Here is a 22039-nt window from a genome sequence, read left to right as displayed (position 1 = left end):
GACAGTACATCACAGTGATGTAGCAGGACAGTGATGTAGCAGGACAGTACATCACAGTGATGTAGCAGGACAGTGATGTAGCAGGACAGTACATCACAGTGATGTAGCAGGAGGGATTATTACAGGCTAGGCATGTGTCAATGATTAGCAGCAACACAGATTTTGATGGATTTTTTGTAATGTCAGATTTAACACCAATTATTTTCAGAAAAGTGGGAGTACTTCATTTTTTATCTGACATTACAAAAAATCAAAAAATAAATGGTTATGATCAGGGCTGAAGTTGAATTAAAGATTTATGACTGTTTAGACTGCATTACTCTCTGTCACAGTGATCTCCTGGTTGTTCCCCACTTAGGTTATCTAACTATCGCGCCGCCGCAACCAGAAACACTGGCCTGGCTTTTTTGTAAATGTTTTCAAGTACCACCAGCAGTACCACCAAGTACCACTAGTGGTACGCGTACCACAGTTTGAGAACCACTGCACTATATAGTATTGTACATTAGTACACTGCATAGTATTGTATATTATATGGTAACTCAGTTACGTCTACTCTGCATCGAACATTGTACATATGTCTATACTGAACACTGTGACCTCATTTTCTACTTCTAATTTACATGCTATACTATGTTATTTGATACTATCTTGTCTAGCACAGTCTCTGGAGCGTAACAGTAAGAAGCATTTTGTATGAAAGTATTCTGTACTTCTGTATGACAACTATTAAAGAAACTTGAAACTTGAAAAACTTGATCTTTACACTCTGCATCTTCTGGCCGCCTGAGGCTGAGACCCACTCCTCACTCCACAATGGTGGAATGAACTTCCCACCACAGTCAGGACAGCCAAAACCCAACCAACGACCATCGACTGAAAATACACTTCTTCAATCAATATGAAAAAAAAAGAAAAACAACTAACCTTCGTACTGTCTTTTACTATTATGCAGTTTGCTACTAAGGAATCTACCTTGTCTATACTACTACATACTATGCTAATATGGCTATACTACTATGCACTCAATTACTGTAGCACTGAAGTTTGACACTGTTTGACGACCAATCTTACTAACCCATATCTACCAGAGTTGTACCCTTCCTGCTGACTTGTTGTACAGAACTAGTCTGTACAAGTCGCTTTGGATAAAAGTGTCCGCTAAATGACTAAATGTAAATGTCACTATCATTAGCACGCCAAGAAATTATTTAGAATTAGTTTTTAATATATTCTGACTAAAATGTGACCTTTGAAAGAAGACAACTACATAAATACTGTGTTTGAGCATTCTGATGGAGAATCCACTGTATAAAATACCTACCTATGTACCTAAAATCCCATTAAGACCCATTCAAATGTATGGAGGGGCATTGGTGTCTGCTTTGTTCACAGGAAAGACCAAATTGTTTAAAGAATCACCACGTAAGAGTTCCCCAACGACTCGGATGAAGTTTATATCATATCAGGATAGAAGATTTTGTTCAAAATAATTTCTCAGGGCGCTGATGATTGTGACGTGCATGTTTTTTTAAATTAAATTAAAGGTCTGCTTTCTCTCATATGTTTAGTGTAAGATCAAGCTGATACACAACAATACAATATTGTGTTTACATTTACCTAATGTAGGCTGCCAAGAATTCTTGAGGGCACTGCAAGGCAAGCTTACAAACTTTCTTTCACAGTGCCATCAAAAGGCAGTTTGGTGGGATGTGGGACAACCCAAGAGACCGAAAGGCATGAGCACATATGCTAACAGTGTAAGGAGTCATGCATCTATGAAGGTTATTTAAAGAATTATAACCCTGATGAAAAGTGCTGCTGTGTGAAATGCATGACAGTGAGCTGATGATGGTGTGTGTCCATATTTTATTATTGGTCATATGGTTCTTAGTCTAGCACCGCCTCAAAGTCCTCTTAAATGTTGTGAATGGAATTCAATAAGTATCCAATTCTCCTTCTCTTACCCTTTTTTCTCATCCATTGTTATTGACACCAAACTTAAAGTTCTACCAATGTACAACAAACCACCACAGGTTGTTAGCTATACAGCACTAGCTGAAATGCTCCGTTTTCATCTGACCAGACTTATAATGCTGTATTGTGTAGGCCTAGAACTGCCCCCTGAGAGAGGGGACTGCGCCCTGAGAGGGAGGTTTTCCCTGGGTGGGAGTTTCGAACGGTCAAAGTGGGTATCTAACAGGAGGGAATACTGTCAAGTTTTAAACTGTGGATACCAAACAGAGAAGGTAAAGACGACTTTGAACTGTTGAACAGTAATCCTTGTCTTTTTTCTGTTGTGAAGCACTTTGAGCTGCAGTTTCTGTATAAAAGGTGCTATACAAATAAAGATTATTATTATTATTATTATTATTATTATTATTATTATTATTATTATATTATTATTATTATTATTATTATTATTATTATTATTATTATTATTATTATTATTATTATTATTATTATTATTATTATTATTATTATTATTATTATTATTATTATTATTATTATTATTATTATTATTATTATTATTATTATTATTATTATTGAATGATGTCCTTCTCATTGCGTTGTCAAGTGTTGGTTTCTGTGCCAAGCTAGTATGTGAAGTGAAATGCAGTTGGGGAGGTATCAGTTTTAACATTGAGCACTGTTGTTGCCCTCTCTCCCAAATAGTTATACAATTAACTTGTATGTTTTGTAGGCTACCAGGATTTGGGGAATTATAGTTTTCAATCCCATCTCTGTTGACCTCAATGGATTAAAATAATAGAAATTAAACTAAATTATTTGAGTAGTCTTGATCAGTAGTCTTTTTGTAAACTACATATGTTACAGTGTTAACAGGGCTGTGATCGAAATGTGATCAAATATTTAATTACTAAGTGACTAGGCCATCTAATGTCCACCCTGTGACTCACAGGATGTAGTGATTGTCCAGTAATTACGTAATCTGAGGTGAAGTCAAGGTGAATGCAGAAAGGCAGCCACACACTAGGTGGAGACATTTCATGTTGTGAGAGCAGCTACAGACTCTCAGAGGGCTCCCCCACAGGAACACAACTACTATATGCCTCAGTTATGTGACCGTCGGACAAAGGTTTTCTGATTTTCTGATTATCTGGAGTGATACCCGGTGGCCGTGGTATTTCAAATAGTTGTCCAATTAGAGCCCGGAATGATGAACTGATTACACTGGAGAGTAGAGAACATCAGGTCAACTAATTCACTGACTCATGATGGCTTTTTGAAAATGAAAACACAACTGGGAAAAATGTATCGTGAGGAAACCGAGTTTGAGCACCATGAGTAAAAGAAAATGTATTTAAAAAAAGACCAAAGCTATTGTTCTGACCACAATCCCCATAATTTTGACTGCAGCCTCTGCGATAGCAATATGCTTAATCTGGCTCTTTTCAGCACAATGCTATCATGTGCATCAATTCAACACTGGATCTAAGCTACTTCCATCAAGTGAATTACATCCAGGATGACATAACCTCATTAGAATCCAAAGGTTGTTCAATGGTTGTACAAAAAAGTATCATGGTAGTTGTGAATAGGTGCATTCTACATATCTGACAATATCATATACTATCTATATCATATCCCTGATCATTTCTATAGTATCTTTGTCTCTTTCATGCATCTAGTGTATTTCTGAATATATCTTGTATGTAATTTGACAATAGTGAACACCGTCGCACGCAATAGGTCAATGATCTGTTAGTTCACATATAATGAACGATCGATATATAAGAGACAGGGACATAGGTACTTACAGTATGTACGTTTACATTAGTTTGAACCCAAAGGATGTTATTGTAGGAAACATTTGGTATTGTTATCTTGTATGTCATGGAAGGATAAACACCAGGTTAAGATGTGTTCCCAAATGTAATTGTGTACATCTGCTGTTTCTTTTTTTGTGAGGGTATATAAGACACCACCATATGTCACGTGTCACTACTTCTACTTCTTCACGTCAATTCTCTTTTGCCTATTGCTTTTGCATACCTTGTATGGATCCATACCTGTAATAAACATCATGTTGAACTTTAGAAAGTGTCTCCTGATTATTATAATATTATTATAATCATTATAATTATGTGAATGAAGTATTCCTTCCTTATATCAAATAATCATCCATGTTATCATCCATAGAAAACCATCATTACAATAGTTTAATAATGGGAATTTCAGTTTTACCATTTTACTGGCCATTGTACAAATAAGTTACCATGGTACTGCCATGGTAAAAGTCCTATATCACCATGGTACCACTTTTGCACTTAAATAATACTATGGTATAATCCAATTTAAACCATTACACCAATGGTAATATTATGGTACATATTTGTCAGGCACTCCCATCATAGTAACCAAAAAATGCTCTAATCTGTCATTTCTGTCTGTAGCTGGGACAGTGAGATAGATAGAGAGGAATATAGACAGACAGAGAGAGACAAGGGGTGAGGGCATTGTCATCAACACCATCTATGGTTTGACGACTGTAGCTGGTAGCCTCCTGATGACATCCGCACAGAGGTGTTTTTGGTCAAGGGACAGCAAACACACTCGGCTGCCTGTAGTATTTTTGACCCCCCCCCCCCTTAGGACAGGCTGTCCATTCCACTTCCTGGTCGTGTTCAAGATAGATGGAACTTTGCCAGCGGCATCTAACCCTTCTCGGTCAAACACACTGATGGAGAACATGGTGACGCTAACAGAAAAAAACCTCTAGAAGATCAATCAACATTATATGCAGACCTCGTGCTGTTGTCCCTTCTTTCCTTATCTTAAACAAAGACACCATATTTTCATCCTTAGCCACACTAAGAAACACAAAAGATATTTCTTCTTGTGCACTTGTATGTAAGAGTAGGCTACTATACATGTGGACGGAAATTACTCTGAAACTAGGAATGCTGTCTGAAAGAAGAAAGTCTGAGAGCCCAGTGTGATGGGCCTTGTCATCTCTAAATGGTGGATTTAAGAGGCTTGATTGAGGTCAGAAACCACAATGTCACTTTGAATTCCACAGGAATACAGTGTATTAATACATAGCAAATTAACTGGAGGGAAGGTTGCAGGCTTTTCAAGGGGCCACATATTCATTTAATCTACCAAAAGAAAGAAAGAAAGAAAGAAAGAAAGAAAGAAAGAAAGAAAGAAAGAAAGAAAGAAAGAAAGAAAGAAAGAAAGAAAGAAAGAAAGAAAGAAAGAAAGAAAGAAAGAAGGAAAGAAAGAAAGAAAGACAAAATATAGAATGATTCCTCAAATGCCCTCATGACTCCCATGCTGAAAATATCTCATAGTCTTTAAATTTGCAGCGGCCATTGATTGTGTCCTCAGACTGGGAGAGTGGGTGGCAGCCATGGCAGTATCACGTTCTAAATTCTCACAAGAGGTAAACTGTTTGGGGCGAAATGTAAAGACCATGGGAGAATGAGAACCAATTTCGTAACATCTGATGAAATCATGCAGTATACAAGAAACAGTACTTATTTATATGATTGATTATTAATTTATAATATTCTTCTGCAGTACAAAATGTGTAAACACAACAAATATTTTGGTCTGTCTCCGGGAATCGCTCCACAAACCTTAGCATTCTCTATAAAAAAAAACATTTGATCACACATATCAATCTGTTACATTACCTCCAATGAAATCTCTCTCAGTAGTATACAGTACGCCACCAATTTTGTTTTCATTGTTATGATATAAATTAAAACTAAACCAAAGGGCTTTGCTTGTGGCAAACTTATTCCAGCTATGTCCAATGACATGTAATATGTAAGTCCAGTGAGAAGAGATGTTAGAAAATTTACAAAATACTACCGATCTCACAAACCTTTGCTGGTTCAACTGTTCCTCAACAGGGCAAAGAAATGCAATATGCTGTTCCCTCTGTTTCCTATAAATAGCCCAGGACCTTGTGGGTGGATCATGTCTGACGGATGGGGGAATACAGTGGTTATACGGGCTCTCCGTTTTCACACAGGGATAGCTGGTGGATTTTAATGGTGGGAAGGCTTCTGGATGGAGGGGGCCGGACATAGTGCGATTGGTGGGAAGGAGTCCGTTCGACGTGGATGCAACAGCAGGTCTTTAGGAGGCTCTTACTGCAGAGTTTGGCCACTTTGGCCCTTCCGGTCTCTGTTGCCTGTGGTCCAGTCTCGGAGCTTCCCGAAAGCCCCCTCCACTCTCCTCCGTCCCTGGAGGAAGGGGTCCGGGACAGGGCACACGAGGAGGAGGTGCTTAGGTGGGAGGGATCCGCTCTGCTCTCTGAGCCCAGGACATGCATCTGACCCTGACTCAGGTGATGAGGAGGTTTAGGGGTGACTCTCAGACAGCGCACTCTTAGTAAACTCTGGAAAGCCTTCTTGAACTCCAGGCTGGACAGTGGGTAGATGATGGGGTTGATGCAGCTGTTGAAATAGCCCAGCCAGAATGTGATCTTGAAAACTGTTTCAGAAGGCCTATAGGCTGGAAACAGGGAGGCTGTGTAGACGTGGGACAGAGACAAAACAGATGATTGATACTCAAGTGATTCACAGTGATTCAATAACACAGATGACAACTAAATCTAAGACTTGGAAAACAAAGTTCCTGGTTTCTGTGGATGGCATACAATATCACAAAACTGATATAACTGAGCAGGGTGATATAAGCTCCCTCTAGGTCTGGGGGCAAGTTAGGCTATTCTTTTCATCATTATTTAACATAAACATGAGAGTGGGTGAGGTACTGGGACTGTAAGCAAAATAATTTTTTTGCTAAAATGATTCAAAATTAAAGCTCATAAGCCTTTTTCCAAGGTGGTTCCCATTATTAAAATCATCTATACAAAAAGAGTGTATAGAGGCATGGGACATTATATGATGATAGATAGATGTGGTGCCAATCTTAAAAAAATTTGACCACTTGAAAATGTATAAACATGGTCAAAAATTGCTCCAAAATATCCCAATATCCCACCAACACATTAGAAAAAGTAATGGTGTGATTTAAACATCTAGAGATTTGTGCATTTTTCGACATTTGCTTGGCATGTTCTATTCCCCTTATGTTCTAAAAATGGCTCAGAATCCCCTCTTATTTTCAATATACCTAGGAATGCCATACATCCTCTGAATGGCCCTGCTCTCTAGTTTTTGGTTGTCAAGGCTGTGATTATCCTAGAGGTCACAATAGGCTGTTTTATACAGTGAGGTCAAGTAAAGAAAGGGACAAAAAGAAAAGGTCTCACTGAAATGGCCACTATGGGGACTAACATCATCACACATGAATACAGTTGGGCTCAGCTTCCCAGTCATACCCAACATATGTAATTCCAATACTGCTTAGAGACCACAGTATGCAGAAATATTCAAATACACCATTTATAAAATAGGCAAGAATAACACATTTGTACAGTACTACATGCAAAAACTGTGTGGTTTTGCCCAAAAACTGCATGGGATTATCATAAATTGGCCATGTCTGTTAAGGGGAGACTTCATAGAACCCATTTTCATTCAGATATCTTGAGGTGACAGATCAAGGGACCCCGTTGAAAATGGCCCTGCAATTCTTTCCCTTGCCGAAATGTAGCCTAACTTTGGAGCATTATTTACTTAGCCCCCTTCCCGACAAGGTAGCATGACATGCTTACAGTACCTATGGATTCCTAGTTTTGTTTGATAGATGCCACCGAAGTTAGCTAATGGGGCAAACACCCTTTTTATTCTGGCAAAAATATATTTAAATGGAGACTTGAGCCCCCTCTAAAATGGGTCTGGTGACACCACTGTGACTGAGTGGAATGACTGTCCTGAATTTCAGGCTGAAAAGTGCCTAGAGTACGAATGTGGGGTAATGCAGATGGTGTGGATCTCTTACACAGGATTAATGGGGATTAAATGTGAAACTCTGACATGATCAGCTCCCACTGAGGAATGCACCATCTGGGCGGCACGGTGGCGCACCACGTAGCTGCGTTTGCAGCGTACTCGCAAACGTCCTGGGTTCGAGTCGGGCCCAGGACTTGTGTTGTATGTCTTCCCCCATCTCTTCACCCAATTTCCTCTCTGACTGTCATATATCCACAATAAAGCTGAAAATGCCATAAAAACATATCTAAAAAAAATAAAGGAATGCACCATCTGTCATCACCCCCCATAGTGATTCAGTTTAAAGGGGAACATCACCTGCATTAAGAATTCAAATGTTATTTCCATGGCCTAGGAAAGTTCAATCAATATGTGTGAACATACAGTAAGCTACTCTCTCATAAAGCCAGAACCCAGAGAAGTAAGAATCAAACTTGTGATGTCATCAGGTATAAAGTCTGGAGCTGCTCTATAGACAATGAATGGGAGACAGGAAATGTATCTGTATACACAGAACATCCCCCTGGGTGCTCTCAGTGTCACCTTTACCATCTCTTCCAATTCATTGTCTTTGGAGCAGTTCCAGACTTTATACTTGATGACATCACAAGTTTGAGTTTTAGCACTCTAGTTTTTGGATTAGGGAGAGTTTGTTATCACTAAGATTGGACTGTCTTAGACCATAGGCATAACATGTATGGATTCTTAAATTGGGTGTAGTTCCCCTTTAATTGATCTTTACGAGTTCCATTCCAATGTACGTCGTAGGTTGATAGGTTAATCGTGCCTTCATACATCGTGCTGCTTTTGATGAGTGGAGGTCCTAATGTGCGTGTGTGTGTGTGTGTGTGTGTGTGTGTGTGTGTGTGTGTGTGTGTGTGTGTGTGTGTGTGTGCACGCAAGTGCGTAGGACCATTAATGAGGCAGCAGAGGAAATGGTTTAACATGCACATTACATGCAGGACCGGTTGTCCCTGTATCAGGTGGGGGAGTCCTTGCACTGGCAATGATACAAATGATTAATGGAGATGTGTTACTGTGAAACTGAGGATCTATCCTCAAGGATAGATTGAAGGAAGCTCTCTTGTGAAATGCTTCATAGGGTTGGAGTGTTTAACCTGGGATTTTGAAAGATGATAGAATGATGTAGAGAGGGTTAAGAAGAGGAGGTGGAATTTGAAACGCCGCCCTCTTTTCTTGACCTCCAATCATAACTTTCGGACAAACGAGGGAAGCAACAGTTGTAATTGGAAGATCAAGAAAAGAGGCCCGAAATAGGTCAATTATTTTGTGTCTCTGCTGTGGCTCCATCTCATCCATTTTGTCCCCTGCTGTACCAGAAGAAACAATTCACACACTCTGTTCTTTCAGTTTTTGAGATTATAGAAAAGGAAAAGCTTTGAATGCAGGTTGGTTATAAAAATGTATTACAAGATGTGATGTACGTGGGTTGGTCATTATCATTATTACTGTATTTGGAAGACCATGTGAACATCAGATTAGTATAATTAGTGTTATGTTATGTTTTGTATGTGTGTGTGTGTGAACATGAGAGCTGATGCTGTCTCTTCTTCTCTTCCTGTCAGGTGCTGCCCGTCCCTACACTGAAGAGTGCTGATTGCCTAATGAGTGACAGCTGAGGGCAATCACTTCGAGAGGGACGGGTGGACAAGTAGCTGACAGGACACACACGTCGGCGCGCCTCACTGTGTCATTTTGGAGTGAGGTTGCCTCTGCTTGCCACTATTGTGTGGGATTATCATTGTGCTAGTTTATACCAATTGCCACTGTGTATGGACTATTGATTATGTGCTGCCTGCGTGGACCAAACCCTGTGTGGGGTATGTATATTGTTGGCCATTTTAGATTAATCCTACACTGTGAGCTACATGGTTAGAGTGGGGTTTTCTTTGTTCCCAGATTGCCAACCACATGGCAGGTGGTTGTGTGGTTAGTGTTTGTTTGTATTATATGTATGTCTTGTTTGTCCTCCCCTACCTTTCCCCCTGTGCACCATGGAGGAGGTTTAAATCCCTACCTCCATTTAAATACATAATTTACTATTTGAAAAACGTCTTGTGTTGTGTCTTTTTTACCTACCTGGGACATTGTTTTGAAAGCATTTACTGAGAGAGGCTGCTTTTGCTCATGTGCAGCCAGCTCCAGTCATTATTCTGTGTGGTCCTTAGACCTTCGTACATGACATGGGGGCTTGTTAGTTTGCGCAATTGTATGGTTCCTTGTTGGTTATATAACATGGTGACTTGTCGATTGGAGCATGTCAGGTAAAATAAGATAGCGTTTTCTCATTGGTAAGTTAGTGTGTTTCCATTGTCCGTGCTACACAGTTTGATTGATGTAAATCATTGTTGTATGTGATGCTCTTGAACTAATCTGTTTTTTCTGCCACATAGGTAACAGGGGGATCGCCTACTTGGTTAGCGGGTGGGGGGCACGCGTCGTAATTCCGGTGGAGCGCGCAATGAAATCGGTAAGCGACTGAAGATATGTGTAGACCTCATCCCGCCAGGGGAGTAGTTTAGCTGGGGTATGCTAGAGTGACGTAGGTGATCCTAGTTAGATGGTTAGACCAACGTTTATTGTTTTCATGAATGGTAGATGTGGGCATTAAATCAGGTTGGTTGAATGGTATACTGCGGAATGTGGCGATTAAATGTGTTACGCACGGATATTGTGGAGTAGGTGAGTGGCTATTTCCTGGTACCTGTTATTAGTTTATTATTATTATAAACAATATACGTTATTTCGTTTGCTGGTAACGCGGGTTGCTATGGGAGCACAGGGTAATTATACGTAGGTTATTTCTGCAAGGGCTATGGCTGGGACGGCTTTTACGTTGGATTTCTTTTTGACAGATCCTACGAGGGATCAAATTGATGTCTGCACAAAGATAGATTTGTGTAGTGTCGCCAAACATTATGGCATTACTGTCCAGAGTTCGAAAAGTAAAGAGGAGTTAAAAGCAATCGTGCTGGCTGGGTTGGTGGACAAAAATATATTTAGTTTGCCCATAGCCCAGGAGGATGGCTCTGTGAACGCCGCGCGCGATGAGGTGGCTGATAAGACTGGTGAGGCCACTGGTGGTTTGGATCAAAACGCAGGTGCGGTGCGGAAACGGAGAGGTGGCATTGCCAAGGGGGAGGAGAATGACAGTGATAGCTCTGTACACTCAACACGTGCCTCTGTTTCTTCTCCCACTTTTAAATCACGTGCACGTTTTGCCCGTCTCCAGATGGAGGAGAGAGCGGCTATACGAGACAGGGAGGAGAGAAAGGAAGAGAGAGACAGGGAGGAGGAAGGAAGAGAGAAGGGAAGAGAGAGACAGGGAGGAGAGGAAGGAAGAGAGAAAGGAAGAGAGAGACAGGGAGGAGAGAGAGAGAGAGAAGGACAGAGTGCTCCAGGTGACGATAAGGAGGATGGAGTTGGAGAGTGGTGGCTCTTCCTCTCCCTCATCTGAAGGTTACCAGGGCACTTTTAATATTGGGCAGCATATTTCTGTGGTTCCCCTTTTTCGGGAGTCTGAGGTGGAATCATATTTTTCTACTTTTGAGCAAATAGCGTGGGCTTTGCAGTGGCCAAAGGACCAGTGGGCACTATTATTGCGATATAGACTCACGGGTAGGGCTCAGGAGGCATGCCAGTCATTATCGAATGAGGACAGCGTGGTATATGAGAAAGTGAAGAGTGCTGTCTTGCGCGTATATGAACTGGTGCCGGAAGCGTATAGGCAACGATTTAGGGCACTAAGGCCATGGTTAGACTAGTGTATTTGTGGTGTTTTTTTATACATTTTTGAATAGGTTTCATGTCCCTATTACACAGAAATGCGGTTTTTGGCGTTTTTTTGTGGATACGGCTGAAACGCAAAATTGTGTTTGCGTTTTGGAGAAACGCTAAAAAACGCGCAGACAACAGCGTGTAGTCTGCATGAGCCGTTGTTGCGAAAACGCCCATGCGCAGTAGATACCATCTGCGTGCCCTTCCGGTGACAGAGAGCTGTCCCAAACCAAATAGCTGCAGCTACTATGTTTTGTCAAGTTATTGTTATAAGGACCCCAGTCCAAGCTACAACAGTCTGCATTCCCTTAACAATTGTTTGTATTGAGCCGTATTGTATTGTACCCATATGCAATATGTTAAAGAAAGTTTACATCCATTCATTCTGCTAGCATTACCGATTGGCACTGCCACTGGATAACATGAGCTAGTGTTAGCTATCAAACCCTGTTAGCTCAAAGCTCCTCTTTCAACTTAACAAGCATTAAACAAAATGGCCCAGTCATCTATTCACCTTTGTTTAATACACACAGCGTTGTCTCTAATGTTATCTAACCACTGATAGCTCCCGATATCATCAGTTTGGTGCTGGCTAAGTAGCGTGAGCTAATGTTAGCTTCTAGCCACAATGCTATACTGTTATAATGGCAAATTCCATTGACGTTAGCATGCAGCTAACAATGCTACCGATCGTTTTTTAGACTAAACTATCCGCTCTTGGTAGTCACTTGTGTTGATGTTAGTTTTGTTTCATCAACAAATGACAGGGAGAACACACAGTGAATGTATCCGTTTTGTTTATTGCACTTTTATTAGGCTTTGCTGAAAAAGAATTGCTGCATTGAGTAAATAGGCAAGATGGTGGCGCGGCATAGGCGCCTGCCTTATTGACATTTTCTTTGCTGGAGCTTCCATGAAGTGTATTGGCACATTCAAGTTCTGATTGGTTGAAATTGCCTTCATGTTTGCCACCTACTGCCACCTACTGCTTTGGCAGTGTACTACATCAGTGTGCTCGGGTGACAAAAACGAAAAAAAAACGAAAGTGTGACTCGAGGCGCACGACGTCGCGGCGAAACGCATATGACAATGATACGAAAATGAAACGAAAGGTGTAACCGCACCCTAAGTAAAGCTCCCTCTCAAACACATGTGGCATTTTCCCGTGAACAACGGACGATGTTTACTCGTTGGTGTGAAGCATGTAATGTGGATGGTGTCGAAGCTTTGAGCGAGTTAGTCCTCATTGAACAATTTAAAAAATGTGTGCCCGAACGCATGATAGTGTATTTAGAGGAGCGAAAGGTTTCTACCCTCCAGGAAGCTGCAGTTTTGTGTGACGACTTCGCATTGATCCACAAAAATATTGCTGTGCGAAGTGATGTGTATGTAGGAGGGGGCGCGTTCTCTCCTTCTGAGTCGCCGTATCAGGGAGGTGACGGGCGAGCATTCCGACCTCGCTCACCGCCGTCTCGAAAGGCCTTGGGTGACGAGCGAGCATTCCGACCACGCTCACCGCCGTCTGAAAAGGCCACCTTTGTGTGTCATTATTGTAAGAAAGAAGGGCATTTTATGAGGGACTGTCATGTGCTAAGGGATCGACAGGAGACCGGGGAGTCAGCCCAGGAACCGAAAGGGGTGGGGTTGATTGGTACGGTGTCATGTCCTGACCAGCATAGCTCTTTTGAGCCCTTTTTGTTTGATGGTTATGTGTCCCTGTCGGGTAAAGTTGGGGACTACCAACGGGTGAGAATACTTCGTGATACAGGAGCCTCTCAATCGTTCATCCTGGCTGATGTATTACCATTGGATGTGGACTCCTGTCGGTCGAGTGAATTGGTGAGAGGTATTGACATGGGGTGTGTGCGCGTGCCGTTGCATAAGGTGCATGTACAGTCTGCACTGGTCACAGGTTGTTTTCCGGTCGCGGTTCGCCCATGTTTTCCCGTAAAGGGCGTGGATTTCGTCATGGGGAATGATATCGCTGGGGGTAAGGTCGTCCCTGTGTTGGAGGTTGGAGACACTCCATTTACTAACTTATTGTGTGATGCATTGATTGATAATCACCCCAATGTCCCTTCTATTTGTGCTGTCCCTAGGGCACAGGAGCGGAAGCGAGACCAAGGTCTAGCGTTGGGTGACTGTCAGTGGTGAGTTTTGCAAATTGGCGGTGGCGCAGCATTTTGAGGCGGGGGATGAGGTGTTTATTGTGCCGCCCACACCTAGTACGGTGCTCACTGCCCGGTTCTCAGGACCTTATGTGGTAAAAGGAAAGGTGTCTGCCACTAAGTATATGTTGCATACGCTCGGGCGGCGGAGGAGGACACGCTGGTGTCATGTGAATAGGCTAATGAAAAGTCCTGCCCGCGTCTCGTCGGAGTTGAGATGTGACAGGACTGTTGTTTCACATGCTGTGTTGTGTCCTAATGTGCCTTACAGGACGCACGGTGTTGATGTTGGGAGTGCAAACACCATTGAGCAATTCGCGTATGGTTGACTACAGTATACCGTCATGGCCTCGGTATGAGGAATGTGCCAGCCACGTCCGGCGGCTGATGCATCTGGTATTGGGTGATGTGGTGGTTGACCGTGTGGACCCAAAATAGGGGCATGTGGCCTGTATGGAGGGTGATTTCTATTTATTTTTGTTCTGTTAGTGCTAATCTGATGTTGGTTAATAATATGTGATAATGTTTTGCTAACCCTGCGGGTTCGCTCTTATGGGGGGAGGTGTGACGTACGTGGGTTGGTCATTATCATTATTACTGTATTTGGAAGACCATGTGAACATCAGATTAGTATAATTAGTGTTATGTTATGTTTTGTATGTGTGTGTGTGTGTGAACATGAGAGCTGATGCTGTCTCTTCTTCTCTTCCTGTCAGGTGCTGCCCGTCCCTACACTGAAGAGTGCTAATTGCCTAATGAGTGACAGCTGAGGGCAATCACTTCGAGAGGGACGGGTGGACAAGTAGCTGACAGGACACACACGTCGGCGCGCCTCACTGTGTCATTTTGCCAGTGACCAAGTGGAGTGAGGTTGCCTCTGCTTGCCACTATTGTGTGGGATTATCATTGTGCTAGTTTATACCAATTGCCACTGTGTATGGACTATTGATTATGTGCTGCCTGCGTGGACCAAACCCTGTGTGGGGTATGTATATTGTTGGCCATTTTAGATTCATCCTACACTGTGAGCTACATGGTTAGAGTGGGGTTTTCTTTGTTCCCAGATTGCCAACCACGTGGCAGGTGGTTGTGTGGTTAGTGTTTGTTTGTATTATATTTATGTCTTGTTTGTCCTCCCCTACCTTTTCCCCTGTGCACCATGGAGGAGGTTTAAATCCCTACCTCCATTTAAATACATAATTTACTATTTGAAAAACGTCTTGTGTTGTGTCTTTTTTACCTACCTGGGACATTGTTTTGAAAGCATTTACTGAGAGAGGCTGCTTTTGCTCATGTGCAGCCAGCTCCAGTCATTATTCTGTGTGGTCCTTAGACCTTCGTACATGACACAAGACAAATCCATGAAAGTGATGGAAATGACTAGAGGGATGAAAAGAACACTTTTCTTCTGCATCAACCTTGCAATCATCGCCACATACAGCTAGCCCTGCCAGAATGATGAAAAATGAAATGTTATTGACTACTGCCACAGATCCACAGACCCATTTCTGATCAAACTATAGAAGTAGCTAATGTATGGTGCTTTACCAGTAGCAATACACGTACTTATCAGTAAACGACTTGATGTGCACTTCTTCACTCTGTTACGGTAAAGGACCACTTAAATGTCAAGGAGAGTCAAGATAGATACACACAGAGGCTAGCCCTCCTTACCTTTATGACCTGATCAAATTACCACAGTGTTTTCATTTCCCCCCCTTTGGTCCTTTGAAATAAAGTCTATTACTCTAATAAACCAAAACAAACAGAAATTACAATCACAGTAACACAACAAACCCAGACGGTCTGGTAATCTAACCCTAACAGTCCATAGTACAATGTCATGCCAGCCTTGAAACGTGACTTTCCTGAGAGAGAGAGAGAGAGAGAGAGAGAGAGAGAGAGAGAGAGAGAGAGAGAGAGAAAGAGAAAGAGAAAGAGAGAGTGAGTGAGAAAGAAAGAGAGTGAGACAGAGGGTGAGAAAGCGAGAGAGACTCATGCCAAGGGAGAAGGTTAACAATCGGGGAAGGCTCTGCTTCATCGGAGCAGCTATATATTTATGAGCAATAAGAGCATGTAATAAATACCAGGCCTGAGGGGCCTGCGAGGGCTCTGCTGCTTTTCAAAAGTACGTGATTTGTATTTTATCCCCACATTCACACTAATGTACAGTGAGCGCCGCGTCAGCACACTGTGATTTCTCTCCGAGCCCCGTCATCTAAAACCCCACAAAGGAGAACATGGTTGTCCTTGAACAGGAAGAAAAACAAGAAAAACAACAACAAGGCACCAGCCTTGACAGCGGTGAGAGGACGTCATATCCATCACTCCTTCTGTGACGGCATCGTGGTAGCTGTCTGGCTAAGTGACAGACAGAAGGGGCGGGTGGTTGGTCACATGGACAGTATTCATGACACTTGGTTGAAGGGTGTGTTTGAAACTGCTGATCAGGTTGTCAGCTTCACGGCAGCCCCTGTAAGGGCGGTTTATACACTTTTAACTACTGCTACCTGCTAGCACTGAGGCTCATTGGAATTGTTTTAACCGCTTTTGTGCTTCCCTGGAAAGCAATTAAATTAATATTATCAAAGTATTAGAATCACCAGTAGCCTACTTAGGATTCTGGCCATTCTAAGTTGGTGGCTGGTGGGAATCAATGGAAGTGCCTACAAAATGATTTATGAGGATGTAAATGAGCTTTTAAATGTTTTTGTTCCTCCCCTTTGAAAATATCAGGGAATAAATTGAAATGTTTATATTTTTTTTGAAATCTTTTTCCCCCTCCTTTTTTCCGATTTCTCTCCCATCCCACTGTTAGTCATTATGCCAATTCCCAACCCCCTTCCTGGTTGTTGCGCACCCCCCCCCCTACTGTTGGTCCGGGAGGCCGGAGACTATCACATACTTTCCTCCAACACATGTGCAGCCAGCCGGCAGGCAGCCTGGCAGCGCAGACTCTCACTGGGAGAGTGTAACGTGTGGAAGGTCACACTACCTCCCTCCAGATCCCTCCCACGCTGTGCAGGCGCCCCGACCGAACTGTAGGAGTCGCTGTTTACAACGACCAGGACCCACCCACCAGCTCTCCCACCCCTAACACTGCCAATTGTGTTAGTATGAGCGACCAGCCAAGCTGGTAGCAACGCCGAGAGCTGGGCTCGAACCCAGCGTCTCCTGCGTTGGTGGCGAGCCCACTACACCACCTAGCCGCCATAAATTGAGACGTTGAGCCAAGCAAACGTGTTCTGTACCAGTTACGCCACCACTTCCACGTATAAGATGTAGAGACAATGACATTAGGATGCACATCAGCGTAGATTCTTTTTTTTTTATCTACTTTTTCTCCTAATTTTTTCTGTGATTTTTCTCCCCATCCCAATTTACCTCTCGTGCCAATTCTCCCTCCCCTGTCCTGATCGTTGCTCACATATGCCCCCCACTGGCCGGTTGTAGGGAGGATAGAAGCCTTGCATCACATGTCCCCTCCGATACATGTGGAGGCAGCCTGTCACATCTTTTCACCTGCCAGCGCGGACTCTCATTTTTGGCAAGGAGTAACGTGTAGGAGGCTCACACTGCCCCCGCCATTTTCCTGACTTTGCTGTGCAGGTGCCCCAACCGACCTGTAGGAGTCACTGTTCACAACGACCAGACTACCACCCTTCGACTTCCCACCCGCTAACTCTGCCAATTGAGTTAGTATGACGGCCGGCCCAAGCCGGAGGCAACGCCGACAGCCGGATTCGAACCCGGTGTCTCTTGCGTTGGTGACGAGCGCAATGTCCGCTGCGCCACCCAGCCGCGCATCAGCGTATATTCTTATGGATTTAATGAAACTGAAAATTCCCGTTAAGCTCTGGCAATTGTCTAATATTACTTGATCTTTTTGTTTTAGCTCTGGCGTCTGTCTACATCACTTGACTTCTTTTGTTTTTCATTTCATTAGATTCACATTAGATTCAAGATTTAGAATATAATTTTGGGGGACGCACATATATAACAGGATGACAAACACATAACAAAAATTAGGACATGAGCAGGACACTCACCAATAGGAAGCACCAGGAAGAAGGGCAGCCAACAGAGAACAAAACAGCCGACCACGATGCCCAGGGTCTTGGCAGCCTTCTTTTCACGCGAGAACTTGAGCAGCCGCAGGGCAAAGTGTGTGCTTTGGCTTTGCAGAGCCTCTTCCTCTGAGACGATGGTGTTTCCTCTGTGGATCCTGAGTGTCACAGACTCTGAGGCAGTCCTCTCCGTCTTGTGACCCTCCCTGAGTCCCCGGCTCTCCCTGCGAGCCACCACGTACACCCGGCAGTACATTACCAGAATGATCGCCAGGGGGAGGTAGAAGGAGCCCACGGCGGAGAAGATGGCATAGCCCGGCTCCTCCGTGATCTTACAGATCGTCTCGTCCTCCGGAGCCGCCTCCTTCCACCCAAACAGAGGGCCGATGGATATGATGACGGACAGCACCCACAGCAGCACCACGGCCAACAGTGCCCTGTGCTCCGTCACGATGGTCGGGTAGCGCAGAGGGTAGCTGACCCCTATGTAGCGGTCCACAGAGATGACACAGAGGCTCATGATGGAGGCTGTGCAGCACAACACGTCGACGGCCGCCCACACATTACAGAAGGGCCTCCCAAAAACCCAGCGACCCAGTATCTCCATGATGGCCGAAAAGGGCAGCACGGCACAGATTAGAAGGAGGTCAGCCACTGCCAAGTTAACTATGAAATAGTATGTGACTGACCGCAAGTGTCTGTGGCACACCACTGAGAGGATGACCAGGATGTTTCCCACGACTCCGAACAAGATGAAGATGCCAAGCACCAGGCCCAGCACCACAGCCTTGACCACGTTGAGCTCTGGGACTAACACCTGGCTGCAGTTGGTGCAGTCTTGAGTTGGAGGCTCTGGGGTCATATTGTACTCATCAACAAGAATCATTTGCTCTCACACAGTCCTGATGTGCTACACTGTCCGACACAGCAGAGGAGGCGGACAGACAGTCTATACCTATTCAAGTCCACTCAGAGAGAACAAGGACATCAGAGCACTTTCCTCAAAACCATTAGACTAATGATCACATTAAGTCTGACTCTTCAACACATTATTTGACTGATGGGGCCTCTGTCTAATGAGCCATAACGACGACAATGCATTGGGGAAAAGAAAACTACAGGACAAATGCAGATGCACAGGGACATAAACATGATGTATGCAGAGGACAGGACAGCTATTTAGCTGACATCAGGTAATGATATCGTAGCCACTCGTTTTTGTGCCGATGGGAGAGACAAAAAATCTTGAAGTCAAGTAGTGATACGCAGTATCAGTACTTTGTTACTGAGACAAGAGGTGCTTTGCATCTACAGTACAGACATTTCTTTTAGATCTGGAACACAGTTGGAGGTTGGGCTGGATGTATAAGGTGTTGAAGCGTTTCCATAAAATGGCCACTGTAATGGCATGATCAAAAAAGTCACATGGATCCATGTGGGCTGTGGTCAAGAATATCACCCAGTCCATTCCAGAGGACAGAAGAGCAAAATTCCTTTGGCTGGATAGGCAGAGGTAGATGTGCGATGCTGCCAATCCCAGGGTCCCTCTGAAGAAGAGGTTAGTTTCCGCTTGTTTTAAGCTGGGTCCAGGTACTGTGTGGCACCTGTAAAAAATAGATATCACAACAGTTACAATTTACATTGAGTAAAGTCTGCTTCAGCAGCTGAAAAAGATAAGAGAATAGAATGACATAGCTTTCACTTTCGCTCTAGATTTATCTTTGCAGCATCTCTTTCACGTAGTCTTCCGACGCTGCAGAATCACTCACCTGGCTCACATCCATCACCTTTCTATCAAGACCGCGTGTGGAAAGAGAGACAGTGCTTCTGACAGTCTCCCCTTCTGGCAGATCAATGTGACTATAGCCTCATGATCATCTAGCTGTACCTATCGATTGGACACAGCGTCAGATTCCAGCTATGGCCAGGAGGACTGACAGCTGGACCGTGTCACTGAGTTGGCAGGGAAACACCACAGCATTAAGCAGATGGCATGAAGGGGACAGTGAGAGAACTGAACAGTGAACAATGCAGCATACCGAGGCATGCCGTCATATTTGGAATTCAAACGACATGCAGAGTTTTCCCCACTGTGTTCCACCTCCTGTGTAACCTTTTGCCCGGATCAGTGATCAATCACGTTGTAGGAGCTTGTATGGCATGCTAATACATGTCAAGGGCTTTGACATGCATGATGTAGGTCGAAACAACAAATACTGTGGAAAGATCAATTAATCAATTTGACCTTTATTGAGTGTGTGTGTGTGTGTGTGTGTGTGTGTGTGTGTGTCGTTATTATTCATTGTGTTGATTTATATTGCGATATAGGCAGAATGTATAACGTAATGTCAGGTAGAATAATTATCTTAATAATTATCTCTCAATAGTCCCATTTTGTCTGCAAGATGAGGAAAATCAAAACCCACATTTGGTTGCTGACGTTAATTAAATAACGTTCACTGAATCTTTAGCTGTGCTGAGGTTTTATTTTTATTTTTTGTATTCACTGTGATATTGATTTTTTTAATCAATTAATTGCTGCATTAATGTTGTTAATAGTATTGCGTATCACTACTTGACTTCAAAACAATGTCACACACATCCCACAAACACCCCCTGTTTGACAGATGGGAAATTAATCTGGCCTGTGGAGATTAGTGACATTTGTTATACAGATGTTCCTTAACTAAATGTAGATTAGATAGCCACATGACAGCAGTAGAAGTAGAGGCCATGGCCATGATTTTTTCGGATTTTAGTAAGCTGCTTTATTTGAGACCAAATTAAGAGTTCATCTGAGTCGCCAACTCATACAGTGAGCCTGCCTCCATTAGCGAAGCGCTCCTATGCTTAAGCCAAAGTCAGGGCCACTTTCAGTGCACCCTTATGCAACAGTGCATTTAACACCAACGGATGGATTTTATCATCACCAAATCATTATTTACCCAGGGTAGGTTGGCTGAGCACAGTTGCTCTATTTCAGTAGCACCCTGCCTAACACATCCAGATACCCAAATAGACAACTATAGAACGACAATAGGGAGGTGTAGTGGTTACGTCATTGTTGTTTCCGGCCGGTCAGTGACGTCATACTACACCTCCCTATAGCGATATCCAATGCACCTACACTAATACAAGAGAGAGAGCGTGTGTGTGTGTGTGTGTGTGTGTGTGTGTGTGTGTGTGTGTGTGTGTGTGTGTGTGTGTGTGTGTGTGTGTGTGTGTGTGTGTGAGAGAGAGAGAGAGAGAGAGAGAGAGAGAGAGAGAGAGAGAGAGAGAGAGAGAGAGAGAGAGAGAGAGAGAGAGAGAGAGAGAGAGAGAGAGAGAGAGAGAGAGAGAGAGAGAGAGAGAGAGAGAGAGCAGAGCGGCGCAGTCCTGTCACAAAGACAACGTATTCAGAGCAATGACAACTCCAATAGATTCCTCTAACTCAGCCTTGGTAAAGGACACTTGCTCTTGAGATTTTGAGTCTTTCTGTCAGGTATTCCATGCAAAGGGTGCAGAGATCAGCTATTCCTTTTACTGTATGTACTTTAGAGCAGGTCAGATAGATAGATAGATAGATAGATAGATAGATAGATAGATAGATAGATAGATAGATAGATAGATAGATAGATAGATAGATAGATAGATAGATAGATAGATAGATAGATAGATAGATAGATAGATAGATAGATAGATAGATAGATAGATAGATAGATAGATAGATAGATAGATAGATAGATAGATAGATAGATAGATAGATAGATAGATAGATAGATAGAGTAATAATAAACTGAGTTAAAAATAGATTGTAGATAAAAGGTAAAAGAAAAGGTAATTCTTTGGGGGTAGGATAGTAGCGTTGGGACAATAGTGGCCAAATGTGACATTTGGCTTCATCTATCTCTCTGTCACATTATTAACCAGGCTGACCCCATCCCACTGTGCCTAACAAAGCGCTTCTCTGGACTGTCTTGGACCGCTGTTCAACCTATAAATGCTGGACCTCATGCGCCCACTCACATTCACGCCTCAGACCTGCTCCTGTCCCTGCTGAGCTATGACCAACAACCTGGAATGATGCAGACGTGCTGCACTCACTAGGTTGTGTGGATATCATTCTACAATGATAGGCCAACACTGCTCT

The 22039-nt window shown here is 43.1% G+C and overlaps 1 protein-coding gene across 1 annotated transcript; it reads right to left on the bottom strand.

Annotated features, from left to right (window-relative positions):
* Positions 1 to 5980: 5980 nt before the first annotated feature.
* adra1aa (adrenoceptor alpha 1Aa) lies at positions 5981 to 18772 on the bottom strand (the record flags this gene model as incomplete). The annotated part of the gene is made up of 2 exons (XM_084314628.1): positions 5981 to 6507; positions 17893 to 18772. 2 exons carry the CDS (start codon positions 18770 to 18772, stop codon positions 5981 to 5983), a joined length of 1407 nt encoding a protein of 468 aa, XP_084170754.1.
* Positions 18773 to 22039: the final 3267 nt, after the last annotated feature.

The sequence above is a fragment of the Notolepis coatsorum genome (assembly GCF_963971535.1).
Source record: "Notolepis coatsorum genome assembly, chromosome: 1".
In the NCBI taxonomy this organism is placed as follows: domain Eukaryota; kingdom Metazoa; phylum Chordata; class Actinopteri; order Aulopiformes; family Paralepididae; genus Notolepis; species Notolepis coatsorum.
This window is presented reverse-complemented; position numbering and strand designations above follow the sequence as displayed.